The following is a 27,001-nucleotide window of genomic DNA, read 5'->3' as shown; positions in this document are numbered from 1 at the left end:
CCTGCCTCCTCCCATACAGTATCTAAAGGCTTAAACAGACACAGACTCTGCAGCCTGGGGCGGCCCTTAGGAAACCAGCAGGAGTGGCTGGGTGCCTCAGGTGCAAGATTTAGAGTTTCTCAATGCTGTCTGGAAGCCACCCAAAACTTGAGAGAGTGCAAGACAATGTGCTCACGTTTGGGAGCACGCTGAAGAACCACAAAGAGGAAAACGTCCTGTAAATGAGTGGTGGTAAACCTTTCTGACCTCTTGTGTCAGGTTTATCTTCAAGCAGAATTATAGGTCCTTATTGTGTAGTGTCAGGTCAAATGACAGGTGCCAACAGCTTGTAATTATTGGCCTGGATTTAACCTAGTTCTGGTGAGGCTACAAGTTGTTTGAGCCAGGTTGGACATAGGTCAGCCAGTGGCAGAGCAGGAACTGTGTAGAGTAGGGCAAGGACCTAACTGCTCAGCACCTGCACTGTGGCTTATGTGGATATGGTGAGGAGGAGGGGGGGGAATGTGGACTGGATGAGCATATGGAGTTGGATGGTGCAGGTGAAAAGTTAATAACAGAAAATGTGAGGGACGCTCCTGTACACAGAGAACTGTTTAACAGGGCAGATCAGACATTCTGCCCTATCAGTAATGTGTCTTTGTATATGTTTAGAGTGGCCAAAGTGTAGGCCCCTTTTTACTGTCCCTTCCCTTTTTTTTTCCCCTAGTAGAATTTTCTCCTTTGTGAATCATTTGGTATGCAATGGAAGCCCCTGGATTATAGCCAGCCCAGTCAATAAGTTTCAGTCATTAATAAGACTTGCTTGTGTGCAGAGCAAACAGTGCTGTTCAAACAGTTTCCTAATCAAAACAGTTGTAGCACCATGTTAACCCTCTCAAAGCGGGAGGCATGTGCCATTACCCGTGAACACTTTGTACTGCAATTATGTACTGACTTTGTGGGCAGACCTATCTGGGTTGTCCTGCCACCCTTGACAGAGAGCAGTGGAACTCCCTGCTGAAAGGGGGGGGCAGTGATCACACCATTTATGCTATGTACAGGTGCAGATACTGCACCCACCTTGAGTTTTCTGCAAGGATGCTCCCTGCATGGGAAGTGACTGTGAATGAGACTGATGTAGGTGAGGGTGTTTGGCAAGCGTGTGCAATGCTGCAGTCGGGTGGAGGATTTCTGCAAGAGATTAAAGGGTACAGTGAGGATAGCAAGCAGTGAAAGTAAACAATTTCAGTTAAAGTCCAAAGCAATTATTGGAAGGTCATCCGCTCAAATGTATTTCTCTTAAAGTGTTTTAGAGAAACTAGGTTCCCCAGCAACCAAAACACAGACATCATCACCTAGATTCTCAGCAGCATAACTTGGTGTCTCCTGTTCAGCACAGTTCAGATGTCTTATTTACCGTTTCTACCATATTATTTTGTAGGTTTGTGTAATTACTGCTTTTCTAAGAAGTCTCAAGTCACTTACTCTGCATATCCAATAAAGAGGCTGGTAATGAATCTGCCATGTTAATCTCTAGTTAAATGTTTGACAGAAGATGGATCTGGTAATCTCTAAAGGACAAGCCAGTAGGAGAGTGCTGAGAGCAGAATGAGCAAGACTTGGGAGTAATAGATCAGGAGTTCTGTGGAAGCTAGAGCAGAAATCCTGGCAGATACTAGGGAGGGCAGCTTCAGAAGGAAGGCAGAGTACTTCAGAAACTGGGACTGAAAATCTGGAAAGCAGCCCGACAGAAGAATGCAGCAGCAGCATGGTATGAGAAGCAGCCCAGCAAACAGGAGGGCTGGGTGAAACCATCCAGCAGCAGCTAAAGGCCATAATTTGAGAGAATGCTGGTGTGTAACAACTTGCTGCTGGGACTGCCATAAGCTTTCAGATTTCAGAGGGGAGAATGCTTTGTGTTTACCATTTTTGTAGTCTTCCATTGTGTGGGAGTTTTTTGTTTGGGTTTTTGTTTGTTTGTTTTGTTTCATTTTGGTTTTTTTTTTTAATTTATTTCCTTTGTAAATGTGTTCTGTTAACATTTTCTGAGGTAACATATTACTAATGTCTGGTCAAACTGAATGAATTTAGGAAGCCTTTGAAGTCTCTTTCCCACTAGGACTGTGACTTTTTATCCAGTGGTATTTGGGTAAAGAAACTGTGTGTTTCTGTAGCAAAGCAGTGTTTGCAAACTGTATGTGAGCAAGTCAATGTCTCTGACTGTCCTGGATTCTTTCATTTTGAACATGCTGCTTTGCTCAGTGCCTGGGGAACCAGCCAACCCAAAGCTTCTCTCTGAGAATCACGTGCTCCTCAGGCATGCTACGCTCAGCTTTGTGTATACAAAGAAAGACACTTGGAAAAAGTTTCATTGCTTTGCATAATGCCTGAGAGAGACCAGGCAAGACAAAAGTTTCTACTCTACGTATATATTAGTCCTTGGCATTCATGTACATTAGTTTGCAGCATGGAACAGGCTCATGGAACAGGTAGTGAGTTACCCTCACTACCAAAACAGCTAATTTGATAGGGATAAGAGTAGTGAAAAAAGGTGAGAGTGAAAGGTCTACAGTGTTTTTTGGGGTGGTTTGGTTTTTTCCTCTCTACGGTCAGAGGTGGTACTTGGGTTGCTCTGTGTTGCAGAATCAAACCCTTAAAAAATTTGAGTGAGGGAGATGAGTCAACAGGGCCTCAAAGTGCAGATCTGGGAATCTGTTAGGACTTGACATCCCTAGTTGTTGCCCTTCTCCTACAAATCTATGTAGTGAAAAGCCTTACCCTAAAATGTTGTTAGCAATAACCCATGCATGGAACTTTATTTTGGGATTGTTATGGACATCTACCTCAAAAATCTGTCTCCAACAGTTTCCAAGCTTTTCTTCCCACAAGTTTAGTTACATGTCAAAGAAATAAGAATGATGTTTTTACAATAAGCATACTTACAAGCTTGTCTGCAGGCCCCAGTGCTTCACTCTTTTAGGTGAGTATGATGTTAGGAATTTGAAGTCATTCACAATGTGAAGTGGAAAAAGATGCTTATCAGAATTGTGCCATCATTAATATTGGGCTCATCATTATGTACTGTGTAAAGGAGAATGCCCAAAAATATCTTTCCTTACTCTAAAGCCTTTCTTGAATAGGACAGTCCTTAAATCATTGTTTTAAAACTTGGTTTTGATGGAAATGTACTTTTGGGGAGCTACAACGTTATCTTAAACTATGCTTCTGTTTTGTTTTATTTCCAGGAAAGGTAGCTATACAGAAAGAAGATCTTCAAAAGTATCATAACAGAGACACTTGGTTTCAACTACAGCATGTTGATGCTGATTCAGAAGTACAGGTGAGATTGTTAAGGAAATATCTTGGCAAAGGAGTATTTGTAACAAGGTCATGGCAGCTTTATGGGTTTCATAGCTCTAGGACAGATGTGTTGTTTCTCTACAAAAAGGAAGTGTTGCCCATTAGTATGGTTTAGGTTTTGGTGATAACCACAGGGTGAATTACAAGTGTGCATAAATCAGTAGGGATCAAGATTCTGCCTACAGGAGTAAATAAAACTTTGTGAACTATCAGGGTCACTGATTCAAGGAAGGGTGTGTGTATCTCAAGTATCAAATAACTTCAGGCCCTATAAATGACTGTTGATTCCTCAGGAAGTGGAGCCATCTTGAAAGTAGTATCTTCAGGCACTGTTTTAAAAAGTTATGTTGGCAGGTTGTCACAAGAATTGCAACAAGTACATCTCAGACATAAAAAACACTCCTTACCAGATTTCTAGGCCGTGTTCCAAACAGTGGGAATGCTGATAATTGTATTGCTTCAGCTTTATTTAGGGTTTAGTACTTTGCAGATTTTTGTACACAGCAAGACTCCTCTCTTTTTTTGTATTTAACCTCTCTTCAAGCGGATTCTATTTTCTGTTATGATATTAGATCTTGTGAAAACAGTCATTACAACAAAGCAAGAAATTAAAATGATGTAACAGGATACCAAGCCAGTTGCTTTTTTTTTTTTCCCCTCTAAGTATATATTACAGATCCCTTTTGAACCACAATATTTGCTTAGGAGGCCACAGATGTAAATGTCTGACCTGTGCAAAAGTCTCAAATAACTGAGAGGGGAAATGCTGCTCAGGTACTGCCACGTGGTAGGGTCGGACACGGTGTCTTAGCTTTTCAGTCTGCGTGCAGGTCTGCACATACCAAGTTGGAAAATGACACTTAAAAAGCACACACATTCCAACATATAGTGTGGTTATGTGTGGTGAACTGGATGTGAAAGTACATTCAAGGTTAGATTTTCTTTTTATTTGGAGAGACAAATAATACACCGTTGTACATGTGATACAAAGAAAGCCTCATGACAGCCTGTTCAGACTGTGACTTTCTCTTGAAAAATATTGATCTTCTTTAATGCCACATTTCAATATCACTGGTAATGGAAAGGCTTTTAAGAGCCTTTTAACTTGGAGATCTATTCTGTTTACTCTGTTTTCCCTGTCTTCTTACCCCAAAGCCTCTTATGACACTGCCTTTAGAACAGTAGATTTAGTGTTTATTTCCTGTAGGATAAGAAAACTTTCCCTTTGTAATTTATCAGCTGAAGAAGGCAAATATTTGGATAAGCTTCTGCATTGTTTATTTGGTTACAATATTTACAGAGTGAGTTTGTGGAAGCTTTTTAGACTGAGGTGCTTTCTAGGACAGCACTGGTAATATAAGCTGTGAACTCATAACAAAAAGCTTTGCAGGCAGCTCTAGCTTTTGGAGGGATGAGGAGCACAATATTTGCTGGAAAGCGTGTTCTCTGTAATTGTTTGTACAGTTTATCACTTCCGCTATTTGTATCTTTACAAGAGCCTGACTGTTAAAAGCTCTTTCTGGGCTCCATGATAAGAATTTATTACAACTAATGTAAATATGAACAGTTCTCTGATGATTTTATCCATTTACTTAAATATTCTTTGGTCTTTATGTTAGGAAGTCTACAAGAGGGCTTTGTTTTTCCATAATACCGGAAGCAAATTTGTAAATGTTTCGTATGAGTTCTTATGCAAGTGAAAATAGCCAAATTAAGTATTTTTGTGTTTTTCTGTTTTTACATTTGCAGTGTCTCAGTTGTTTTTCTAAACACTTTTTCATTTATAAGAGAAAAAAGGAATACTTGTGTTAATGGTAGGTATTTATGCAGCATTACTCAGTTTTTGTGCAATTTTAAGGAAAATAATTTGAGAAATTTTTAGTGAATTGAAATTTGCAGTGAATCATGCAAATATTAGTAGTACAAAAGCAGTTTTAACACTATCAGTTTTATCATTTGAGCAGTTGTTCCCATTTGCCTTATAATCTAGTGGATTAAACATCGAGCTGTGTGCCAGGGAACTCATGCATCTTCTGTTTTTGTCAGCCAGTGGCCTTAATACTATTTTCCATGTTGTAGAGCACTTCATGGCTATTTAGTTATGCATCACAGCACCGTATTGAGGTAAGCTACTGTCACTCCAACACTTGGAATACAGTGAGAATAAATGTCAGAAAGAATGTGACTTGCTTGAGGTCATACAATCAGAGTGAGGAATTAAAAAAGAAAAAAGAGACCAGGTTTATAATTCTTTCTAATTCATTAGGCCATGATGTCAAAGAAACTGAGTGACAGTGATAAGCTGTGTAGGACTTTACTGCATACAAAGCCTGAAAATATTCAGATTTTAAGCAGACCAGTCAGCACAGTCAGAAACTCAAAACCAGCTTAAAAACAACGGATTGTTGAAATATTAGTGATATTGGATACCAGGGTTCTTGTGGCCCAATTCCAAGACATATTTAGCCTCATTTTTTCAGAATAGAAAGACTGATTTGAAATTATGGATAATAAATTTGTGATGTAAGAACTGATATTTTGAGCTATCCAGAGTTTAATGAGTAGAATTAAAAATTTTGTTCAACATGGTTTATACTTCACTTGTGTGAGTTCCTTTACATTTAAAAAATCAATATGTAAGTGTTAATGTCATATAACCTTGTTGAACTTTGTTTCCGAGGTGTTTAGCTCAAGGCTTTTTTAATTCAGTTTTATGGTTTTACAACATTGCTGATTCTTGCTGTCTTATAAAGGTGCTTTGTATTGTCAGGAGTGAGATTGACTTCATAAATTTTATTGCAGGTAGGGCTGTTACTGACAGCAGGAGTGCGTTAACTGTCAGACTACACAGATGGTTTAATGCCACCTCCATTTATTGCTTGACAGCAAGTAAAGGAGTCTGGCACGATTGCTCATCTTGAGGAAGAAATGAGGGCATTTTCTGTCTAGGCTAAGTGACTGCTAAGAGGCCTGTGACCTCAGCACTGATGCTGTTTAGTCTCACATGAGCAGCACAGGTGGGACTGTGCAGCTGCTCAGCCCACAGATGCAGATCAGGCATTACCACCAAAGGCATGCCCTTTGTGGTTTTGGTTCACTGTTTGGTCTTGCAAACCTGCCTGTTTGGGATAACCATCATCATCAGGTGCTTCTGAATTTCCCTTCCTTGGGCAATAGTAACATTCAGAACCGAAGCGCTTTGTCATTCATCAATGGATTGTAACTGCCCCTTGAGGTTGACAGAATTCATCAATACCCCCCCCATTTTACTGGCTGGTTTTGCTCTCACTAGTTTGAAAATGGCATATTGCATAGTCTACTCTTGTCCTGAATGCTGTTTAGATATAGCTGGGTGATGACATAAGTTGTGCTCTAGGTGCTTAAGTTTGAGCAGCTCTGTGGAGAACAAATTATGAAACTCCAGCAAAATTGTATTTGTGTTTGGCATACAATATGAAATTACATGATATGTGAATATTTCCTTTTTAAATATAGACTAAAACATTAAATGTGAGTAGGAAGTTTTATTATACAGAGTGCAGAATGAAAGTTAACAGCAGCTGTTAAAGATTAATATATGGCTTAACTTTCTGGACTGGAAAACTTGTTCTAAAAGTATGATGCTATAACCAAGTGGGTTTGTGCACATTTAGTTTAAGGAATTTTAAGTTTCCGTCTTCTGAGGGAGCCTACCTCCTCAGTGGGATGGTACTGTGCCCAGAGCTGAACACCCAGTGTCTGACAGTACAAGAGCCCAAGCATTTCAGTGAAAAATAAAATAGGAATTAAGCCATTACTGAAAATGGTTTATCTTCTGTATTGAAATAGACTATGAACAATCAAGCATCTTCAACTGGAAGGGAGGGACTAACAGCAGAAGAAACAACTTTCTAAGGTCTTTGAAGTCCATAAGAGCATGATGTTACACACTTTCCATGGGACCTGTTTCTTTTCTACTAGTCATTTGTCTTTCAGGATTTGCATTCTCATGCTTTTTGAGATCTGGAAGCAAAAATTACCCTGCTGTTGTGTGTACATCTCTTTTGATCCATGAATGTTTGCCTTTTCTTCACAGAAGGAAGTTTACCCAACAGTAACTGATTCAGATATTTGCCTAGGGCTGTAGATGACAGATGCTCTCAGTGGTCCATGTGTTCTCAGCGGAATTTAAGCCCAAGTGCACATGCAATCTCTAAAAGGCCTTTCCTGTTTTTGAATAGTTTTCCCCTTCATTTTTTTTCACAGTAATTTCGTAGTTCAAGTCTGTTTTGTGAAGTTTGGGCTCTGCAACCTGAATGCCCTTTGTGTGCATGTAATCAGTGGAGTGGTTAAAGATCCAGAGATATTCCAATTAATATTGGTATACACCAGCATACTCCAAACCATGTAGTCTGTATATACCAAAGCAGGGGAGAAATGTAAGGAGAATTAGATCATTCTGACATGTTTTCCTGTCCAGGCTCTTGTTTTAAAAGTTCCCCTTTTCAAGTGTGCTTTAGTTACTTCCTCCACAGCACTGACAAATGTGAAATGGTCATATCCTCATACAGCTGAGTTCTCGGTTCTAAATGACAGAGTGCTTTTCCAAAGCCAATCATACTCAAGGTCTTATGAAAAACTCATTGTTGGGGCAAAAAAAGTCTGACAAAAACTTGAAAATTGCTCATTTCCCTTTCCTTCTCATAAGAACTTTAATGTGTCTGAAACATAGCTATTTGGCTATCGACTTAAAAAAATAAAAGACATGTGAAGGGCAGATAACCAACACTGAGGAAGCAAATTGTCTCACATTTTAACCTTCTGCACTCAAAGCTTTGTGCAAAAGATTTACTGATGTTAAGTACTTTCTTCAGACACCAGAAGCCCTTCACCACATTAGCATTTTGCCTGCATAGGCCTTTGACTATTGTTGATTTAAACATGCCTATTCCTGAGTATGGACTGATATGAGTGTCATGTGGTGTACGAGACTTCATTAGTGGAAAACATTACTTACAGGTATGTTTGGAGAGTACATCTAAAATTCTTTTGTTGTGCTGGACATCACTACTGGCTCTGAAATGCTGCCTCTGTATTAGGCAGAAGAATCTATCCAGGGCACTCTGTGCTCCTCAAAAAAACCTTTCCTCCTTTGTCATAACCTTCCCATTGAATGCAGAAACTTTATCCCAAGTGTCAGGCTTCATGAATGAAATCTTGGCCTTGCCAGGGTGGGAGTTTTGCCACGAGTTCATCAGAGCCAAGGTTTCACCACAAGCTTTTGAATTAGCTCTTCTTCGTTCAGTCCTGTGTGACAAAGAAGTTTATCGCAGAACTGCAAAGGAAGCTGGAAGTGTATTACTGTGTTATTTTTTTCACTCTACCTTCATAATATTGTTTCCACAGACTCTTGCATATCTGCCCACTTCCTGTTCTGTGTAAATCAATGCTCTTTATATTTGTCAAACAAATCGTGTTGAACTGCAATGACTCTGATGCTAATTGTTATTTAAGGATATGTATTTGAAGATGGACAAGGTTGAGCAAATTATCTTTAGGAGCAACTGTATAGGGCTGTTTCACTTCAGTGATTGATAGAATTACATTATCTGTTGAACAGTTAAGAGCATTGCATGCTCACTGTCCAACACTGATATTTGCTATCTTTGTGTAAGTATTTAAATGCTTCTCATGTAAAGATGAACCACTGACGCATTTTGTACAACCTATTGTAAGCATGGGTATATGCAAATTGTAAAAAGAAGTTGCTTCCAGGTTTGGTATCAGCTTTTTACCACACACAGGAAATAAATGGGTGTTACCCTCTATTTTGTGAACAGTGGCTCTTAGGTTTCTATCTTCTAGTTATTTTGAAAAGAGATGAAATGTCTGTTTCGATAGGGTGGGGAGATTCTCAAGGCTAAATGCCTACTGACAAAATTATTTCAAACAACTGAGCCATGCATCAACAATGGTAAATAATGTTTGTGATAAAGGAAAAGACCAGCTATCGACCAGATCCTGCTTTGTGGCAAGACTTCCGCCCTATGTGACTGTAAGAGTGGAGCATTGAGACTTAACCCCACAAAGGACTAAGACATTCAGTCAGGTTTTGGTCTGTTACTCTTCAATAGCTAGTCTGTAACATGGCATGTGGTAAGGAGCACCTACTTCTGAACAATATTTACGTGGTTTTAAAGTAGCATGCCTGGGTTTTCTATCTGCAGAACACAATTTGTCTGGGGAAATTAAAACCTTTCATTTACGCTGTCTACATATTGTATCTCATCAAAGTATTTGAGAGGAAAACACGATTGATTATAAGGATTTTGACCATATGGCTGCATTCTCCCCTTAGAGAAACAGGAAAGTTAACATTGTGCCATGTGAAGTTGTTTGCCAATTATTGAGCAATTCTGACAAGCTTGCACATATGGAGAGCAAGCAGTCATCAGTTCTGCTTTGCTTAGCATTTATGAATCCATGCAGTGTTCATTAGAGCTGTTCAGCAATAGACTGGGTTTTGTTCCAGTTTCTTGTGTGCTGCACTGTGGCCCAGCAGGCAGGCTGTGATCTGGAGCATGATCCTTAGACCTTTCCCAGCTGCCTGCTGCCCTCTGCTAAAGGAAGGAGCAGCTGTTACAAGCAGCAAATGTAGACAGCAAACAAACTCTTCCTCCTGCTCTCAAATCTGCTGTTAGACTGTAACCTTATGTGAGGCTGCTGATAATACTGCAGGTTTGGATTTACCTAAAGCAATAGCTGCACCCTTGGTCTTTCCTCTCCCACTCCCTCAAGGGCAGTATTTAGTGAGCCCTTAGAGTTTGCCTCGGTTTTATTGTTTGCTTTTAAGCTTTACCAGTGCCAGAAAGTGACATCTTAGAAACTTGCCTAAGAGGGTTTCAAAGTAGACAGGATCTGTTCAATAACATTGGCTATATGATGAAATAAAATTTGGAAAGACTGAGAAAGCAACAACACAAGTTGTTCCCTAGATTGGAATGGTCTGTGTACGCCACTGAGTTCTTCCAATGCTCATTTCTCCAGACAAATTGCAGCAAGAGAAAATAAACCAACACACCAGGGCTATCATAGTCCTAAATTTGAGATTCAAAAAAAAGTATTGTGTTGGCGTTAGTCACTAGTGGACTGTGGTTCATGTCACCTGCTTAGCCTAGTCCTCTCCTACAACTCACCCATCTCCAGGAACTAGTATGAGACTGCCTGCAGTAAGTCTTTACCAGCAGGATGAGGAGTGAAGAGCCAAAAGGCACTCATAATCCCTCTTTCCACACTACTGAGCGGAGAGCAGAGTTGAACTGTGTTGGGAAAAGTGTCCCCATATGGGATAAATGTTTTGAAAACTTCCATGCAGGTGCACTCACACCTTCAAGGGAGAAGTTCCCAGCAAAATTGAGTAGGCTAATGAGAAGTAGAACCTCTTGTCCAGGAGGCTTAATAGTAGACAACTACCTTTTCCAGGAGTTTTTGTGCTATCAGTGTTTCAATCTGCAGTAACTCACAGCTGCATTCCAAGGAGAAAGGAGGTGGTTGGAGGCAGGCTTTTCCTGTATCTATAAAACCAGGACCTTGAGTCTGCTTTTTCTTTTCTTCTTATGATCAGTTTCAAGTTTGGTTTTCAGATAACTGTTTGTGTAGTAAAGGGTATATTTAACAAACATAATTTGGTTTTTTCCTCTGTAAGATCTTTCAAAAGTTTGGTTTGTTACTGATTTCCTTTTGAATATTGTGTACTTCCTTACAAGAAATTCATTCAACTGATGGGTTCTTTAATCAATAATTGAAAAATGGAAGCTGGCTGGCCCCATTTTGTGATGTTAGATGTGATTAGGAAGGATGTACAGCCTATGAACTCACCTTCCGTATCAACTGGAGTTTATGGAAAAGGAAGTGTTCAACAGTTGACTTGGCACTCTGTCAACTTGTTCCTTGAGAAGGTCCTGTCCTTCCAGATGAGAAGGTTATGCTAATAAGCATAGCTGCTTCTAGGAACATCCTGAAATATATTTTTTAATGGAAATGTTTTGAGTAATTAATACATTCTACTTCAGAATTGTCAAACCTCCAGATTTTTCTAAGGTTTTTTGATGTGCTGAAGGGAAAAAAGTTTAATGACCTTAAAGCCCAGGACTGAGCCTAGATTCAGGTGCTGACTCCAAAAAAGGGATTCTGTCTGAGCAGGATCAAGGCACTGTTTCAGCTGTAAAACAGAGACAGTATTTTTTTTATCCTGTTGCATTATCTAACCTTTCCTGCTTGTGAGTTTTGTCTGTAACTGCACATCTACTACAATTGGAGACTCTTGTTATTATTACAGTAATTCTCTTAATAATAAAAATATGAATTTTTTTCTTATAATCTGTCAGTAAGAATCATGGCAATTCCCTGTTTCTGTGGTACTTTTAATCCATTATAAATTGACCTTCTTGTTGAATAGATTAACTTTTGATCTTAAGATACTGATTTATTGCAGTTTTCAGTCTTCCCCTTGAAAAATGAGTTATCTGATATTTTGTAAACCTAGCTAAACCTAGCACAGGAGTAAACTTATTCAGGTGAATCCTTACATTTTGCCTAATTGATTTGGGAAAAAGCATTCTGTTTATGTAGGAGTTACATTTTCTGTGAATTAACCCTACCAGCCTTATTTTAAGGTATTTGAGTTTCTAACTGGAAGTAAAACACAGGAAGGTGTTTTGGGAATAGTTGTAGGCTGCTGGTCCTAGTGATCCCATGACCTCTGTTTTGCTGTATGAAGCTCTGAGTCACTTTTTGAGCAGCTGACCATTTTCAAAACCTTCACAAGAGAAAAATGAAAGCTACAATAAATAAAAAGCATAAATATTTCTATAAAAACATTTTCTTCCCTTAGTATTTTTCTACAAAAGGATATTTTCTCTGGAGTTTTTAGATCTTTGTTCCTGTCTCTCAGTTTCTTCAAAACTTGTATTAATCTTGATTTCTCTATTAAAGGTGGCATGCAAGATAGCAGCAATTGTTTTTACCTGTTCACAATATAACTTTATTCTCCAGAGTCTAATGGTCTAGTTCCTGTAATTAAACATTTGACCAGTGGAAGAGAGAGCAGTGAAGAATAAGGGAAAAGATAGTAAAACAGAAGGCAGAAAACCAAAGTGCTTAACTAGAGTTCTTAGCTGGTTCTGTACTCAGCTCTTGTCATGTACAGTGGGCACTGCAGTGGTACAGAGTCCTTAAGAGCTGGATTTAGAAGTGGCTTTTTATGCATTTGTGCAGAGAAGTCCTGCTCTTATGCGTGAGGATAGGCTTCAGTTCAGAAGCCAGTGACACATGTTGACTTGTGTACACACTGACAGGGTGAAGGATACCTGTCTTGCTGAAAGAGATGGATCAGGAGTCTGACAGCGAAATGCAACACCTTTGGGTTTTACATTGGGCAGGGGGGTTTAATTATTTTGTTTAAAATAAGGCAAAAGATATCTGGCAGGAGTCTTGTTTTTAAACTAACGCACGTATTTGGGTCCTTCCCTGTTCAAAATGCCAGCGAGCTGCTGTGATACCTCTGCAACCATGGGCTTTTATACAGATTGGAGAGGCTGTCTTCCTAGTTTTCTGGATGAACACCAGTATCATCTGCCACATGTACTTGAAAGGTCTATATTCCAGCCCTGGCATGGGAAAAACTGTTGCTGAGTCAGAATACTAAAGGTATAAGTAGGTGATAGAGGTTTGAAGAGTGAAAGAGTGAAGTGCAGGAAAGTATGGAATATGCATTCAAGGTAAGGCAGAAAAAATGGAACTGAGAAAGGGAATACACTAGGAAGGGAAGGGAATACACTAGGAAAGGAAGAGAATTGACTGTAGCAGTAAGAAACAATCTCATAGGCTTCTTCAGGACAAGTTTTTGGGCACTGGGTTTGTTTATACTGCTCAGCCTAAGAGGACCAGGCTACTTAATTGTTGCTGCACTCCTAGCTGTGCTTTGAACTGCCTTCACCAGCTTTCAATATATAATATCTTAACCCAAGTCATAGTAAAGTTAGTGTGATGGTAAGGAAATGAAGACTGTCTAATAGCATTCAACATGTTTGAATGTTTTTTTGTGGGGGTTTCTTTTGGTTGTTCAGTATAGTTTTGCTGATACTTGTGTCACAATTTATATTGTTTAATAGATTTTATTTTTATAATGTTTAAAACATATAGGTGATAATTTATAATGCACTTCTGTGGTAGCTTTTCAATGATAGTGTTGCAGATACTTGCTTAATATTTGAAATGCTAATTATAGATAAAGCTCCAACACAACATTTTTGTGATACTCCTTATCCTTTAATAGGTAAAACATACAGAGATAAGATAATGGTGGGAAGTATGCATTGAAATATGCATAAATGGCTACTAATCTGGATTCTCTGGCAGTTGAAAGATCATAGTTACACAGTTATTACTTAATCTTTATGCTTCTTCTGGAATTACTTGCACTAGCTGGCTTGCTTCAGTTTAAGTTGGAATGGTTTGACTGAGTATGCATAAAACTAACTTTTTGGTGCTTCTGGTGTGTTTCAGGGGAAGGTCCACCTCGAGCTGAGACTGAGTGAAGTAATAACAGACACTGGCGTCGTCTGCCATAAACTTGCAACACGGTAGGATTTGAAATGTAACTGCAGAGTTATGAGAAACACACAAATATGCAGTACTTCATTTAAAAATAGTTGGAGGAATCAAAACATTGATTTGGACATTAAATGTTCTTAATCAACAGTATCCCTATGAATTTATGGGATGTGAGATTTTTTCATTTTCTCCTTCTCTCCACGTTATCATTTTCTTTGTAATAGCCTTAAATGTTAATAAATCTTTTATCCAATTTAGTCATAGCATAAATACTAAAAAGACATCAAAGGGTAATAAAATAATGTGCTTCTATTTTCATTAAGGACCTTACCAGTTAAGCAATTTGTAGCACAACTTGTGTGGTGACAGTGTGTTACAGAGTTGACTTAACAAACACGTCTGCCATCAGTTTTTAAAGCAGCCTCAGAATCAGCAATACAGTCTCATTCAAGTTGAAACATAGGTGCCACGGGACTCAGATGGGAGTAAGATTTTGCTGTCCTCTTGAGTAGAAATCTGGAAGACCATTGCTCTCTGACCACACCAAACACTTGCAGGTGGCTACTTCAGAAGCAGTGGCAGAGCTGGTTGGCTTCTGACAGGTCCTATCAGAGCTCTGGATTAGGTACATTTGAATTCTTTGCTGTCTGCTGTGAAGAGGCAGAGCGAATAACAGGGATAGTCTGGTGAAAGTTGCTTTGTAGGCTTTGAGTTTGAGTGAACTTGTTAAGTAACTGCTGTATCTCAGAACAAAAATTGCTATGTCAGTATAGCTTTGCAGCACCTGGAGGGCCCAACCTTCCTCTAACTACTACCTGAGGACTCTCGTCATGTCATTTTCCATTGCACAGACCAAACGATTACCACACGTTCTGAGAAATCAGAGCACAAACTTGTATCTACCAAGTCCTAGGCTGGTGTCTTCTGTTGAAGTGTTGTTTGTATTGCTGTAGATCCTAAGACTTTGCAGAAGAGGGGGAAATAGAAGGTGGGAAAAGGCAGTTTCTTGCCTTTCTACTCCATGTGTCTGCTGTGAGAGAGGGTATATGCATGTGTGACATACAGGACAGTGGACTTATCACTGAGCTTGAATTGTACTCAGAGCAGGCCTGGAGGATACTATGCTTAGAGAAGAGAGCACAGTTATACTGAATACCAGGTTGGGTGGTTTTTTTGCTTTGGCCTTTCTGGAGATATGTATTGCACTCCTTAGAGGAGTGATGCAGCCTTAGAGGCCTCTGTCCATGTCTTTTGAACCCCAATTGTGGTTAAGACCCTGTGGTGTCTGTGCCTCTGCAAACATAAATTAACTGAAACATTCTTTCACTCTCACCATGTTCTATTTTGAATAGTTAGGTGGTATACAGAAGGGCCTTCAGAAGTGTTTACCTCCCTTTGTTTTGTTCCAAGAGCGTGTCATGCCACAGCGAGTTTTCTTTTAAGGGTTTTGTCTTCTGTTAAGTGAGACCTGATAACATTACAGTACCAATGGATTTCTCAGTGAAAGTCCTGAAATGCTAGAAATAGCTGTCTGAAACGGTCCTGCTATATATGTAATACATGCAGCTTCTTGCTTCATGGAAAGCAGTAAGAGTGACTACTTTTAACAGTATGGCAGTGTGCAACATGTTTTTCTACCTGTCTGTTCATTTAGCCAGACAGGTTTTAAGGCTTTATTCAAATTTTTGCCTATATGGCAATGATTTGAAGACTATTCCATTAAATTTTTACAATGCAGAGAAAAAACTTAGATTGGTTTGCAAAGCATTTTGTAACCGTGATTTGCAAGGTATTGTTCAGTAAATGAGCCCTTGACTCTTGGAAACAAAATTTGAAAATCGGAGCTCAAGCAAGCTTTTGTCTGCTGATACTAACTTTTCCCTTTTTCACCTTCTCTTCTGTATCTGACCTAGGCACTTGGTTTGGCTGTGGCTAGTTTCCATGTTTATTTGTTATTTGAGTGGTAAGTGAGAGTAGCACTTAGCAGCTTAGATAAAGAAATAAGGGGGAAAAATATTTCTAGAGTATGTAGTTCCATTGGTGCAGGTCTTCATGGCAATGTCTCATGTGTGATTAATAAAAAAGGAATCATGAAGAGGAATGATAAAGGGGAATGATTACATGAGGGGAAAAAAAGCACTTCATTATGTAGTCCACCATTTTCTTCATGCCACACTGTTTGCTTTAGGAAGGTGTAGTGCAAACTGCAGGTCTTAACATTTTTCCGCATGATCTGAAATCTCCTTCAGGTTTGTTCATAGTTAGTTTGGTTCTAATACTTAGGCATGTAAGAAAAGAGTGTGGTAATTAAGCAATGCTCAGCTAAATGTCTATGTAGCTGGAATTTGCCAGTGGGGAGAGCAGCAAAGGCAGGGGAGGCAGAACCTTTGTTATAGGTAGGTCATGAGTGAAAAGCAGAGACTAGGTATATTAGAAAAGTGCAGCTTCCAGTTGAGTATTGTGAAAATAACTGATTTCCTTGTGAACAGCTTATGAATTTCTTACAGTGAGCAAGTAAGACAAGGCTCTAAAACCATGAGTGAGAACCTAGAATCACTTAATCTTAAAACCAGACTCTTCCGATGAATCTAACACCTGTAAAAAAATTATTTTTTTTTTAAATGAAGCATTTAGCTGTAAAGATAAACACTATCCTGCAAATGATGTCATAGATATATCTAATTAAACAATTCAGGTTTGCAAGGAGAACAAAAGCTGCTTCCAGTGGCTAGCTGTTTAAAAATACCTTAGAGACACCTGCCTTTTTTAAGCCCCAGAAGAGTGCTTGTTTTCAAAGACCACATATACAGGCTGAATGAAGATTAGGCCTAGTTGGGAAGCTTTTTTACCTCTCCAGAAAATAAATAAAGATCAGTTTTCTTACAAGCTTACCCATAGGTTTTTGTCTGTGTGCCCTCTGAACCTGTTCCCAGTGCCACCTCTGCATTCCAGAAAGCCTCAAAAGTGGCTAGGGCTTTGCTGAGCCAGTCTGCAGTCCCATGGAGCACACCGTGAACAATCAGCTGGATGAATGGATGGAAAAATTCATCTCAGTGGAAGGTCAAATTGAAATTAAGTGCTGAGCTCTTGAACATTAAGTAGTAGATTATTTAAAATGCAAAAGGCATGTCTGCTTCCTTAGCCCCTGCCGAGGAAGCAAAAAAAGCAGCTTAAAAACTGTTACCTAATAGCTTCTCCTTAGGAAGTGTTCAATACTTTCATTTAGTCTTAAACCACTAAACTGTTGTGCTTCATCAAAGCTCTTCAGAGACCCTAGTCTCTGCCAGCTGCTTCAGCACAATCTCTTGGACTGAATTCCTGCAAGGAGAAGCATTAGTAGATTTATAAGTTACACTGACAGTACAGATGTAGGCACCACACTCAAACTGCCTGTGTCCCCCACTGACTTCTGCTGTCTTCCTCTGTAAGAACCACAGCTCACACTTGCATGTTCCTTCTGGGAACAGTTTGCTACTTGTGGGCTCCCTCTGTGGAACTGGTGCAAAACCTAGTGGTCCTGGTCACTGGCTTGGGCACAATTGTCAGCTGAGTCCTCATAAATCCCTCATATCCCAGTTATAGGACTTGGGATGCAGGCACTTGATGCGTATGTTCACATCATACAGAGAGAGCAGACTCAGCAGCCTGCTGAGCACAGACCTTGCCCAAGTGTATGTCAGATAAAAGACAACATGCATGGCCTTTGTGGCCTGGTACCTTCCTGAAACTGCATTTGTGCTAAATACTGTTGTGCTGCATAGTGAGTCACCTTGAGTGCTAGGAGAAAGAAAGTCTTACTCAGTACATTCTGGCTTCTCCCCTCTCTGTCCTTCACTCACAAAAGATCTCATGTTGTGTTCCTCCACAATTTTTACAGCCACAGCCACAGCCACCTTGGCCCTCTGCACAGTCAACTACTGCTTGTTGTGACTACCAGCATCTGGCCTTACCTTCCATTGGCGGTGAAGGCCACCTCCTGTTTGTCAAGGGGTTTGTCTCCTGCCAGAAATCAATCTGTAGTTTTATGAACATTTTTAAGATACTGAGGCCATGGAAAGAAGTGGTCAAGACTTTCCCATGCTTCCTGCTGCTTGTGTCCATACACACCCCTTTGTGCTGACACACAGCTCCTGGCAGCTGCTTGAGCAATGGTGTATTTTATTTTTTTTTCCCCTTGTGCTTTTTAAGCTGAAATATGCCTTAATGCTGTGTGTCCTAGAAACTGCACTTTTCTTTTTCTGTAATGCAGAGGAAGGAAAATGAGCAGCAGGGACCAGGGAAAGATGGTCTTTTTGCAGCTGTGCTAGGTTGAAGTGTTTGAATTAAGTCATGAACACTGTATCCATAATCCATTAATACCTCTGAAAAACAATGGTACATACTTCTCCCTAAATTTTTTATGAGCCGCTACTTTCCATATGCAAGATAGCCTTCCTGCTTCTCAACAGAAGGAAACTTCACTTTCTGTAAACCTTTCCTCACCATCGTTAGATCAGTTGCTGTGCAGCATATTTGTGTTCAGCACAGAAAGGTGGTTCCCCAGAAGCTGTGAGGCCTCTTGGCTGTCCAGACAACTTTCTCTCATCTGTCAGAGCAACAGGAATAGCAGATATATGCATTTGTATTTATTTAATAAAGAGGAGGGCTCCTGCAGTTAGCTTCGTAGAAATCCATAGACTTCGCTGTGGTTAAGCTACTAGAGGCAACATTTAGAAGTAGTGTTCTGTATTTAGCAAGATGACATCTTGCAGCATGCCTGAAGGAACAGGCCACTGAACTCCTGTTGAAAGTCAGAGTGAGCTGGGAGCCTGGCTCCCTGATCATCCTTTGAGAATTCCAGCATGTGTATGTAATTAGTCACATTTAAATGTCTGTATTTATTCGGTGTCCCCAGCTGCTCCTTCAAGTGTTGTCTTATGTCTTGTCTCTTAGTTTTAAAAAAGCTTGCAAACATCTGCTTTGGAGAGCTCTCCCCTCCCCCCACTTCTTTTATTCTCCCACCCATTGCATCTATATAGCTAAATAACCACGTATGTGGTTCAGTAGCCACAGTTTTCCATTAAGTTTCATTCTTCTACAAATACATTATCAAGGCTGAAATTTTATTTGGTAAATGAAACATTTGTAGCTCAGGTGGGGAAGATGTGGCTGCTCTGCATTAATTTAAGAGTTAAATGCTATGCAACTCTCTTGAGAGCTCTACAAGATGTATTCCGACCATGTGGAACAAAGTTAAATGGGCAGTTTGCAAGAGCAAGCAGGAAAGGAAACAATAAGTAGATATGACATCCCTAAGATAAACACTTCAGAGGTTATTAAAAGAACAGTGACTGAGCTGTGGGCTTATAAGAGCTTTAAAAGCCTTCTGAAGAGGAAGAGGAAGGTAAGGAGGAAGATGTCATTTATCACATGTGGTTAAAGCAGAAGGTCTTTGCCTAGGGGTGTGCTGGGACTTGGTGATGGTTCCCCAGCCTTCTTTGCCGTGTGAATATAGCACAGAGCATGCAGAGAGCAGTATCTGACCTTTGTCACTGGTTGCTCATATTATAGATTTGAATTTCCTTGTCCATGAGCATTGCTACTCACCAGTTGACAACCATTGCCCTAGATCAGACTGACTTTATGTAACTGTTTAAAATTCTCTTACGCAATGTGATGTTTTTAAGGTTAAGGTAAATGATGTTTCACTTTGAAAATTTTAGAGGCTCAGCCTCTCTCTTTTGTTGGCCACAACTCATGAAGGGCAAAGTCATATGTCAAGTCTGGCTGGAAGCGGTGAGATAATGGCCATTCGTACTTGTGGATCAGCAGTCTGCATCCTTAACTAAAGAGGAAAACACGATCCCATCTTGTCGGGTGAAGGTTTTCTGCTGTCACCTGTGACTGCATTTGGAGACACCTTAAAAAACTGGAGAAGTCCAGCTAGTCCTTCACTCGTGGAATATACTTAAATGCATTTGTGTAACATTAAAACATACAGGCATCATCTTGAAGTCATCTGAGAATTTTCCTTTACTAACTAGCTTGTTCCCTGATTTTCTTGTTTATGTTGGAGCTAGTTTGCTTTCTTGTAGATAACTATCTTCGTAATATCCCAGGAATAGATAAAGACTGTCTGAAGAGTTGGACTAAAGAGAAAAGTTGGAAATACATGGCTATATTGTATCTGTTGATGCTGAAGACCAAATTTTTTTGGCTTTCTGTTGTGACTTTCTTTCTGATGCTGTTAAGAAGGAAAAGCAGGACTGCAGACAGGATGGCCAACTAAGTTTTAGATGGTATTTTTCTCTGCCATTTTGTGGGGGTTCTTTGTTTGTGTTTTCTGAATTCAATTTTAAAGCAGAAAACACTGTGACTCGTTAGCTTGGTGCAATTTCTTTAATCTCTCATAGTATTCCAGTTTAATATGTGGTGGTGCTGCTGAGTGAACTCTGGTTACTTGTCAGAGCAGAGTTTGCGACTTGTCAGAGCAGTTTGCTCCTCTCTTGAGTGTGGTGTGCCACACTGTATTTTCCTTTTCCAGATGAGAGGTGGTATTCTGCAAAATGTCAGCAGGAACCAGGAGGTGCTCCTTCATGGAGAGAGTGTGCTGATGACACTGCTTTGTTACTATGTGAGGCAGCCGCACTTGGACTCAGGTTGTTGATGGTATGTTGGCCTGGCGCAAAGCTGCAGCTCCTGTTGAGTGTGGAAGTAGCATGAGGCAGGAGCTGGCAGTGGCTGCTCTTCCTGTGATGTTACAGCTCCTGGCGCTCTTACATTCGGAGTGGGTTTCTGAACCACCCTGCCTTTTGAGTTTGCTGCTTACAGGTTTAGAGAATGTATGTTTGTGTTGCTTTAGAGAAGTTTCTACTCCACTGCAGAGACATACAGCTTTGAACTCGCTGCAGGGTCAAATGAAGCTTATTCTCCTGCCTGAAATATGAACTGAATCAGTTAGGGGAAAAAAGGTATTGCTGACTACAAGCAGACCAGTTTAATGTACGCATCAATCAGGTCAACTCACAGTATTTTGAAAAAGTTCAACTTCTGTTTGCTCCCAGGAGGGAATGCTAATGAAGGCATAAAGTGGTTTCAAGATTTCATTTTAAATAAACTCATACATCTATTAAAATGTGTTACAATCTTCTTTCTCTAGAGAGCATACCCTGCATCAAACTATGCCTTTTCCTGCAGGATTGCATCTTGATCATGCTTTTAATCTTATATGGGTTTCACGACAAAGTGGTAGGGAAAAAGTGGTTGGAAGTTAGATCACATAGTGTCTGGTATTTTTATTGTGAAGTGCTGCAATACTGTGAAATTTGGGGAATAGGAGGGGAAGAGAGAAAGAACAGATATGTATCTCTGCCCAAGGCTTTAACATAGTACATGATTTTTTTTTTTTTTTCTGTTTCTCCAAGCTCGTGTAGCATTGGGTTACACTGCCTCCCCTTTGCTTCTCCATCCCCACCATAACCTCTCTTGGCTGTTTTGTAGCCTAAATCAAGTTTAAACTCTTCACTCTCCATCAAACCTCCTCATGTATAAAAATACTATCTTCTCCTACTGCTGGATTTCCCACTAAATGAGGTTTGTTTCACACTCTTCACTTTTTTCTTCAATGCTTCTCCGCTGTTCATTAAATTCTTTGTTTATGCAAATCACAAACAGGTATCTTCTTTTCTATAATCCTAATCAAGAGCAACTTCGATTAGACCCTCCTCCAGCAAAACATGTTTTAAACTGCTCACTGGTTTTGGATTGAATGGTCATCATATGACTGTGGAATATGTATAAAACTGAGTTTGTAATTCAAGACTTGAATATAACTCTTTAAAGTCAACAGTTTTAACAGTAAGTGCTGCTATTTAAATAACGTCAGTGTACTTCCTGTTTTACACAGAGTAAACACAGACTGAGATTATAAATGGAGGCAAACTATTCAAGCATAAATCCTTTTGATAAATGACTTAATTTCTAAATGTGCTTGAGATCACCGTATTTGTAAAAAATTTCAAGAACCATGAATTGTTAGCACATTCAATACACCGATAGTACCCCAAATGTCTACACTTTTTACTTCACTGATGTCCTTTAATGATGATCAGCTGGAGCACTTCAATCAGTTCAATTGTGTTTGAGGTAGGGCCCTTGGAAAAATTAGTTAGTTTTCTTGCAACGTGAGCTCTTTGGAGAACACCATATTTAGCATAATACAAAGGTAAATTTCACAGAATATCACAGAATATGCCAAGTTGGAATGGACCCACAAGGATCATGGAGTCCAACTCCTGGACCGGCACAGGACCGTCCCCAAGAGTCACACCGTGTGCCTTAGAGTATCATCCAAACTCTTCTTGAACTCCGTCAGGCTTGGTGCTGTGACCACTTCCCTGGGGAGCCTGTTCCAGTGCCCAGCCACCCTCTGGGGAAGAACCTTATTCTAATATGCAACCTAAACCTCCCCTTACACAACTCTTCTTACACAATGATTCTCTTGCATCCTGTCACTGGTCACCACAGAGAAGAGATCAGTGCCTGCCCCTCTTCTTCCCCTCACAAGGAAGTTGTAGACTGCCATGAGGTCTCTCCTCAGTCTCGTTTTCTCCAGGCTGAGCAGACCAAGTGTCCTCAGCCACTCCTCATACGGCTTCCCCTCAAGGCCCTTTGCCATCTTTATTGCCCTCCTTTGGACTCAGTCTCTAAGAGCTTAATATCTTTCTTATATTGGGGCACCCAAAACTGCACTCAGTGCTTGGAGGTGAAGCTGCTGCAGTGCAGAGCAGAGCGGGACAATCTCCTCCCTTGACCGGCTGGCGATGCTTTGCCTGATGCCTCCCAGGACATGGTTGGCCCTCCTGGCTGCCAGGGCACTGCTGACTCATATCCAACTTGCCATCAACCAGGACCCCCAGGTCCCTTCCCATGGCACTGCTTTCCAGCATCTCATTCCCCAGTCTGTATGTACAGCCAGGTTTGTCCCATCCCAGGTGCAGAATCCAGGACTTCCCCTTGTTGAAGTTGTTGTATGGTTGGTGATTGCCCAGTCCTCCAATTTGTTGAGGTCTCTCTGCAGAGCCTCCCTGCCTTTGAGGGAGTCAGCAGCTTCTCCCAGTTTTGTGTCATCTGCAAACTTGCTTAGCATCCCTTCCAGTCCTGTGTCCAAGTCCTTTATGAAGATGTTGAAGAGCACAGGACCTAAGATGGAGCCCTGTGGAACCCCCCTAGTCACAGGTCACCAGTCTGTTGTTACCCCATTCACTGTTACCCTCAGTGCTCGTCCTGTGAGCCAATTACTCACCCACCAAATGATGTGTTTATCCAGCTGTGCTGGACATTTTGTCCAAAAGGATCCTGTGAGAGACAGTATCAAAAGCTTTACTGAAATCCAAAAAGATTACATCAACTGGCTTCCCTTGATCAACTAGGTGGGTTACTTTGTCATAAAAGGAAATCAGGTTTGATAAGCAGCAGGACTTTCCTCTCATGAAACTGTGTTGGCTGTGACCAATGACTATGTTGTCTTTCAGGTGTTTTTCAATACTTACCAGAATAATCTTCTCCCTAACTTTGCCAGGCACCAAGACTGACAGGCCTGTAGTTTCTGGGGTCCTCCTTCTTGCCCTTCTTGAAAATTTATATGCTGTCTCATTCTGAATTACTCTTGGGATTTCTACAGCTTTTGTGGCAGGCACTTAAGGAAAACCAGTGCTGGAGAAGTTTCTAAAGGAGCAGTGTGATGGGACTCAAAAATCACACTCATCTCTGCAGATCTTTTTATGTGTTGTTCCAAGAGCGATATTTGCCAACGTTGTATTTAGGTAGCAGAACAGAGAACTAGGGATGGACATCAAGTTATGATAGGAATAGGGGAAGCTGAGGGGTAAAGGGGAAGTTACAAGGCCTCCCTCAGGTGTCAAAGTTGGGTGGCTTTTTTTTTTTTTGTTTGTTTGATTGTTTTTCAAATATAAGGAAAGTAAAGACATGGTAAACAATACATAGGAAATACTCTTTATTAACACCATTGTTCACAGAAGAATTTTTGAGAGGAAGTTATTGCAAGAAGCCTTACGGTGTGTGTGGCAATAATGAGAAAATATCTTTTGCCCTGCTCTGTCTGGATGAGCTAGGGATCATGTGCTTCTGGGTATACTATTGTACTGAGAATGCAACTGCTTATATACTGTGACCAAGTTCTTTGCTGAGTCCACTGTGCTAAGGTCACCTGGCATCTACTATACTCTCCCTACTCCCCTTTCTTGTTGTAAATCTTTGACTTGAATGCCATTTTCTGGCAATTTTGGTAAGAGTTTATTGTGAAAAATTTTATCTATGTTGCTAATTGTGTATTTGTAACATACAAAGCACTTATGAGTCAGAAAGATTAAAAGTCTTTTAATATCCATTTTTAATTTAATAGCACTTTGAGATCAGTCATTTTCACTGTCCCACTCTTCTCCTTCCTACTGTACAAGACAGGTTGCTAGTTCCTCCTTTAATCATGAGAAAAGGGAAATATTCTGAAAGAAAATGCAACAAGCGCAGAAATTGTCAGGGAGGCTCAGCTTTTGGAGGCAGTAGTGTCTGCAATTAATTTTAACTCATTTTATAGTTGACTTGTTTCCAAGCTGATGGTTTTGTAGTAATTTCTTACAGGCTTCAAGCAGAAACAAGACTGTGTACAGCTGTAGATGTACTCACTGCAGGTGATTTTACCCTTTTAGTTAAGTTGTTTGTCACTGCTGTATTGTCCAGTTTCCCACCCTACTAGCCTAAACATCACACTGGTAAGAGGTGGCACAGTGTGACAGCTGACTCTCACTGTTTATGAGTCAAAAGCTGCTGAGAATTGATGAACTGCCATATTCCTTCCCGGGGACATCCAGTGGTGCTTTCTTCTCTGCAAAGCCTTTGAATTTAACAAAATTAGTAGAATTTGAGTATCTTTTGAAATATCTACCACTTTTTCAAATTTTGCAGAAATCACCAACTGATTAAAAAAAGAAGTCATCAGTGAGAGATTGGTGGACAAATAGAAACAGAAAGCCTAAACCTGTACATTTAGGAGGCCAGGCTAAAAAGGATGCTGTTAAACTCAGAAGTGTTCATGAAAGAGGTACAAGAAGAATTGAAGACCTGGCAAATATGTCTTAGAGTGAGGGAGTGTTTGATTCATGCAAGAAAAACTTCAAAGTCATGAAATCACAGTATGCATGATATTCAGAGGAGAGTCCTTTTGACTGTATGGTTACTTTATTCTTGCCATAGTAATATCTGGTGTTGGGAAGCTAAAGGCTCATCTAATGGGAAACAAGTAGTAAAACACTTTTTTTTTTTTTTTTGGTAATGATTGTTAATCAAGGTACAGTTTAGTGAAGAATATTGTAAGGATATTGTAATCATTGTGAGTCTTTTGAGTTAAGCATCAATCGCTTTTAAGAATATGCTCTTAGGATGCAGTAGACATCATGACAATGCTGCACAACTTGACTAGGTGAGAGCTTTTATCACTGACTTGAAAGAGACCAGTGATCCCTTTTGGGTCCAAAATATGAGGACAAACTTAATGAAAGTACAAACTGTTTGTCCAATAACTGGAATTACAGAGCTCATGTGGGCAACTGATTACAGCTGGATATACCAGAATGCCCATCTGACTATGCTCTAATTTGAATCTTGTTTTTCCATAAGAAGATCTAAAATGGTAAGACACTAAAACCTTTAATAAAGAGCACACACTTTACATTGTTTTTCATCACTAGAGGTTTAGTACTGTACAAGCAACAGTATAGCCACCACTTGGTGAAGCAGTTTTCTTTGTATGAAATAACCACAGGTTTTAGCTGAACTACGACATGACCGACCTTTCAGAAGTAAAATGGGACAGTGTGCCAGTAGAAACTGTTTACGATTTTTGTAATGCTTTGCTCCTGGTAGAGTACCAGGTTTACCATTTGGATGTGCTTTCATTGTGCAGGTAATCATACCCGATGCTTTTTTACATCCAACAAGTCAAGGTGTTTTGTCTTCCATTAAAAGTCTGTGACTTCCTCTCAAGGCACCTTCCAGGTATAACTCTGTGGTGACTCAGTACTCGACAATTGTTCAGAAAAGTCTATTTGTTGTTGTTGTTCTGAAATACTACCTCTAAAAACTGTATGTCTCTGTGTTTTTAGAGGAGAAAGAAATCAGACATTCCAGGTTGGTGTTTTCCAAATGTCTTAAAAATTGTGGACAGTCTTGAGTCTGGTGCCTTAGCTTTACAGTTATAGTGTTGCAGAGGACGACGCTTTAGAAGGTTTCACTGCTAATGGAAGTTTTTGTCTGCAGGATCCACTTTCTTTGGTGTTGCCACAGAATGGCCACAAAACATCCTTCCTGCAATATCTGTATTATATTCACAGTGTGATCCTTTAGACACAGAACACTGAACACTGTAAAGCATGTCTCCTTGTAGGACCAGAGGAATGATTCCAAGTAGGCAAGACACCATCCTGTGACAAATGGTTTATGCATCCTGTTCGATCTCTGATCTTGCCAAATCAGAGACCTGGTCTAGTGGGAGGTGTCCCTGCCCATGGCAGTGAGGGTTGGAACTAGATGATCTTTGAGATCCTTTCCAACCATTCTATGAATAGCTCTATCTGCATTAGTGTAAAAAATTTAGGTAAATGAAACTTAACAAGCCTGATCTGGATGTTGCTATTTGAATTACTAAAAGAAGAGTCCATAGATCTGCTTCCCACCTTTCACAGACTTGGTGTATCTGATTTAAATCGAATATTTCTGTTGTGTTTTTTTTTCTTTAACTAAGCACGATTTTTGAGGATATAGTGCCTTGATTTTAGTGTTAAATAACTGGGTTTTATTTTTTACCTCCTCTACTTGATTACTGCATTGTCTGTAATCACAATGAGATACATTAACATCTTTTTAGATACGCAAATCTTAGAGCCTTCCTAAATCTTCGTTTGTGAAGCCTAGTCATGATTTGATTTGATTTGAGATACGCAAATCTTGACAGCATCAAGTTATTATTTTGTGAATTCTAGTTTATGTAAACTGTGACACAATTTGTTTAACCTTA

The 27,001-nt window shown here is 40.0% G+C and overlaps 1 protein-coding gene across 3 annotated transcripts in view; it reads left to right on the top strand.

The window, feature by feature from the left end:
* Positions 1 to 27,001, top strand: part of RASA3 (RAS p21 protein activator 3) — a 90,448-nt gene that overhangs the window by 20,070 nt on the left and 43,377 nt on the right. For all 3 annotated transcript variants that reach the window (XM_018084183.2, XM_018084182.2, XM_018084181.2), the window contains exons 3-4: positions 3,225 to 3,319; positions 13,885 to 13,961. In XM_018084183.2, the coding sequence (XP_017939672.1) occupies positions 3,225 to 3,319; positions 13,885 to 13,961 (172 nt within the window). The remainder of the gene's footprint in view (positions 1 to 3,224; positions 3,320 to 13,884; positions 13,962 to 27,001) is intronic.

The sequence above is a fragment of the Manacus vitellinus genome, unplaced genomic scaffold (genome assembly GCF_001715985.3).
Source record: "Manacus vitellinus isolate BGI_N305 unplaced genomic scaffold, ASM171598v3 scaffold_7_pilon, whole genome shotgun sequence".
NCBI classification, from domain to species: Eukaryota; Metazoa; Chordata; class Aves; order Passeriformes; family Pipridae; genus Manacus; species Manacus vitellinus.
This window is presented reverse-complemented; position numbering and strand designations above follow the sequence as displayed.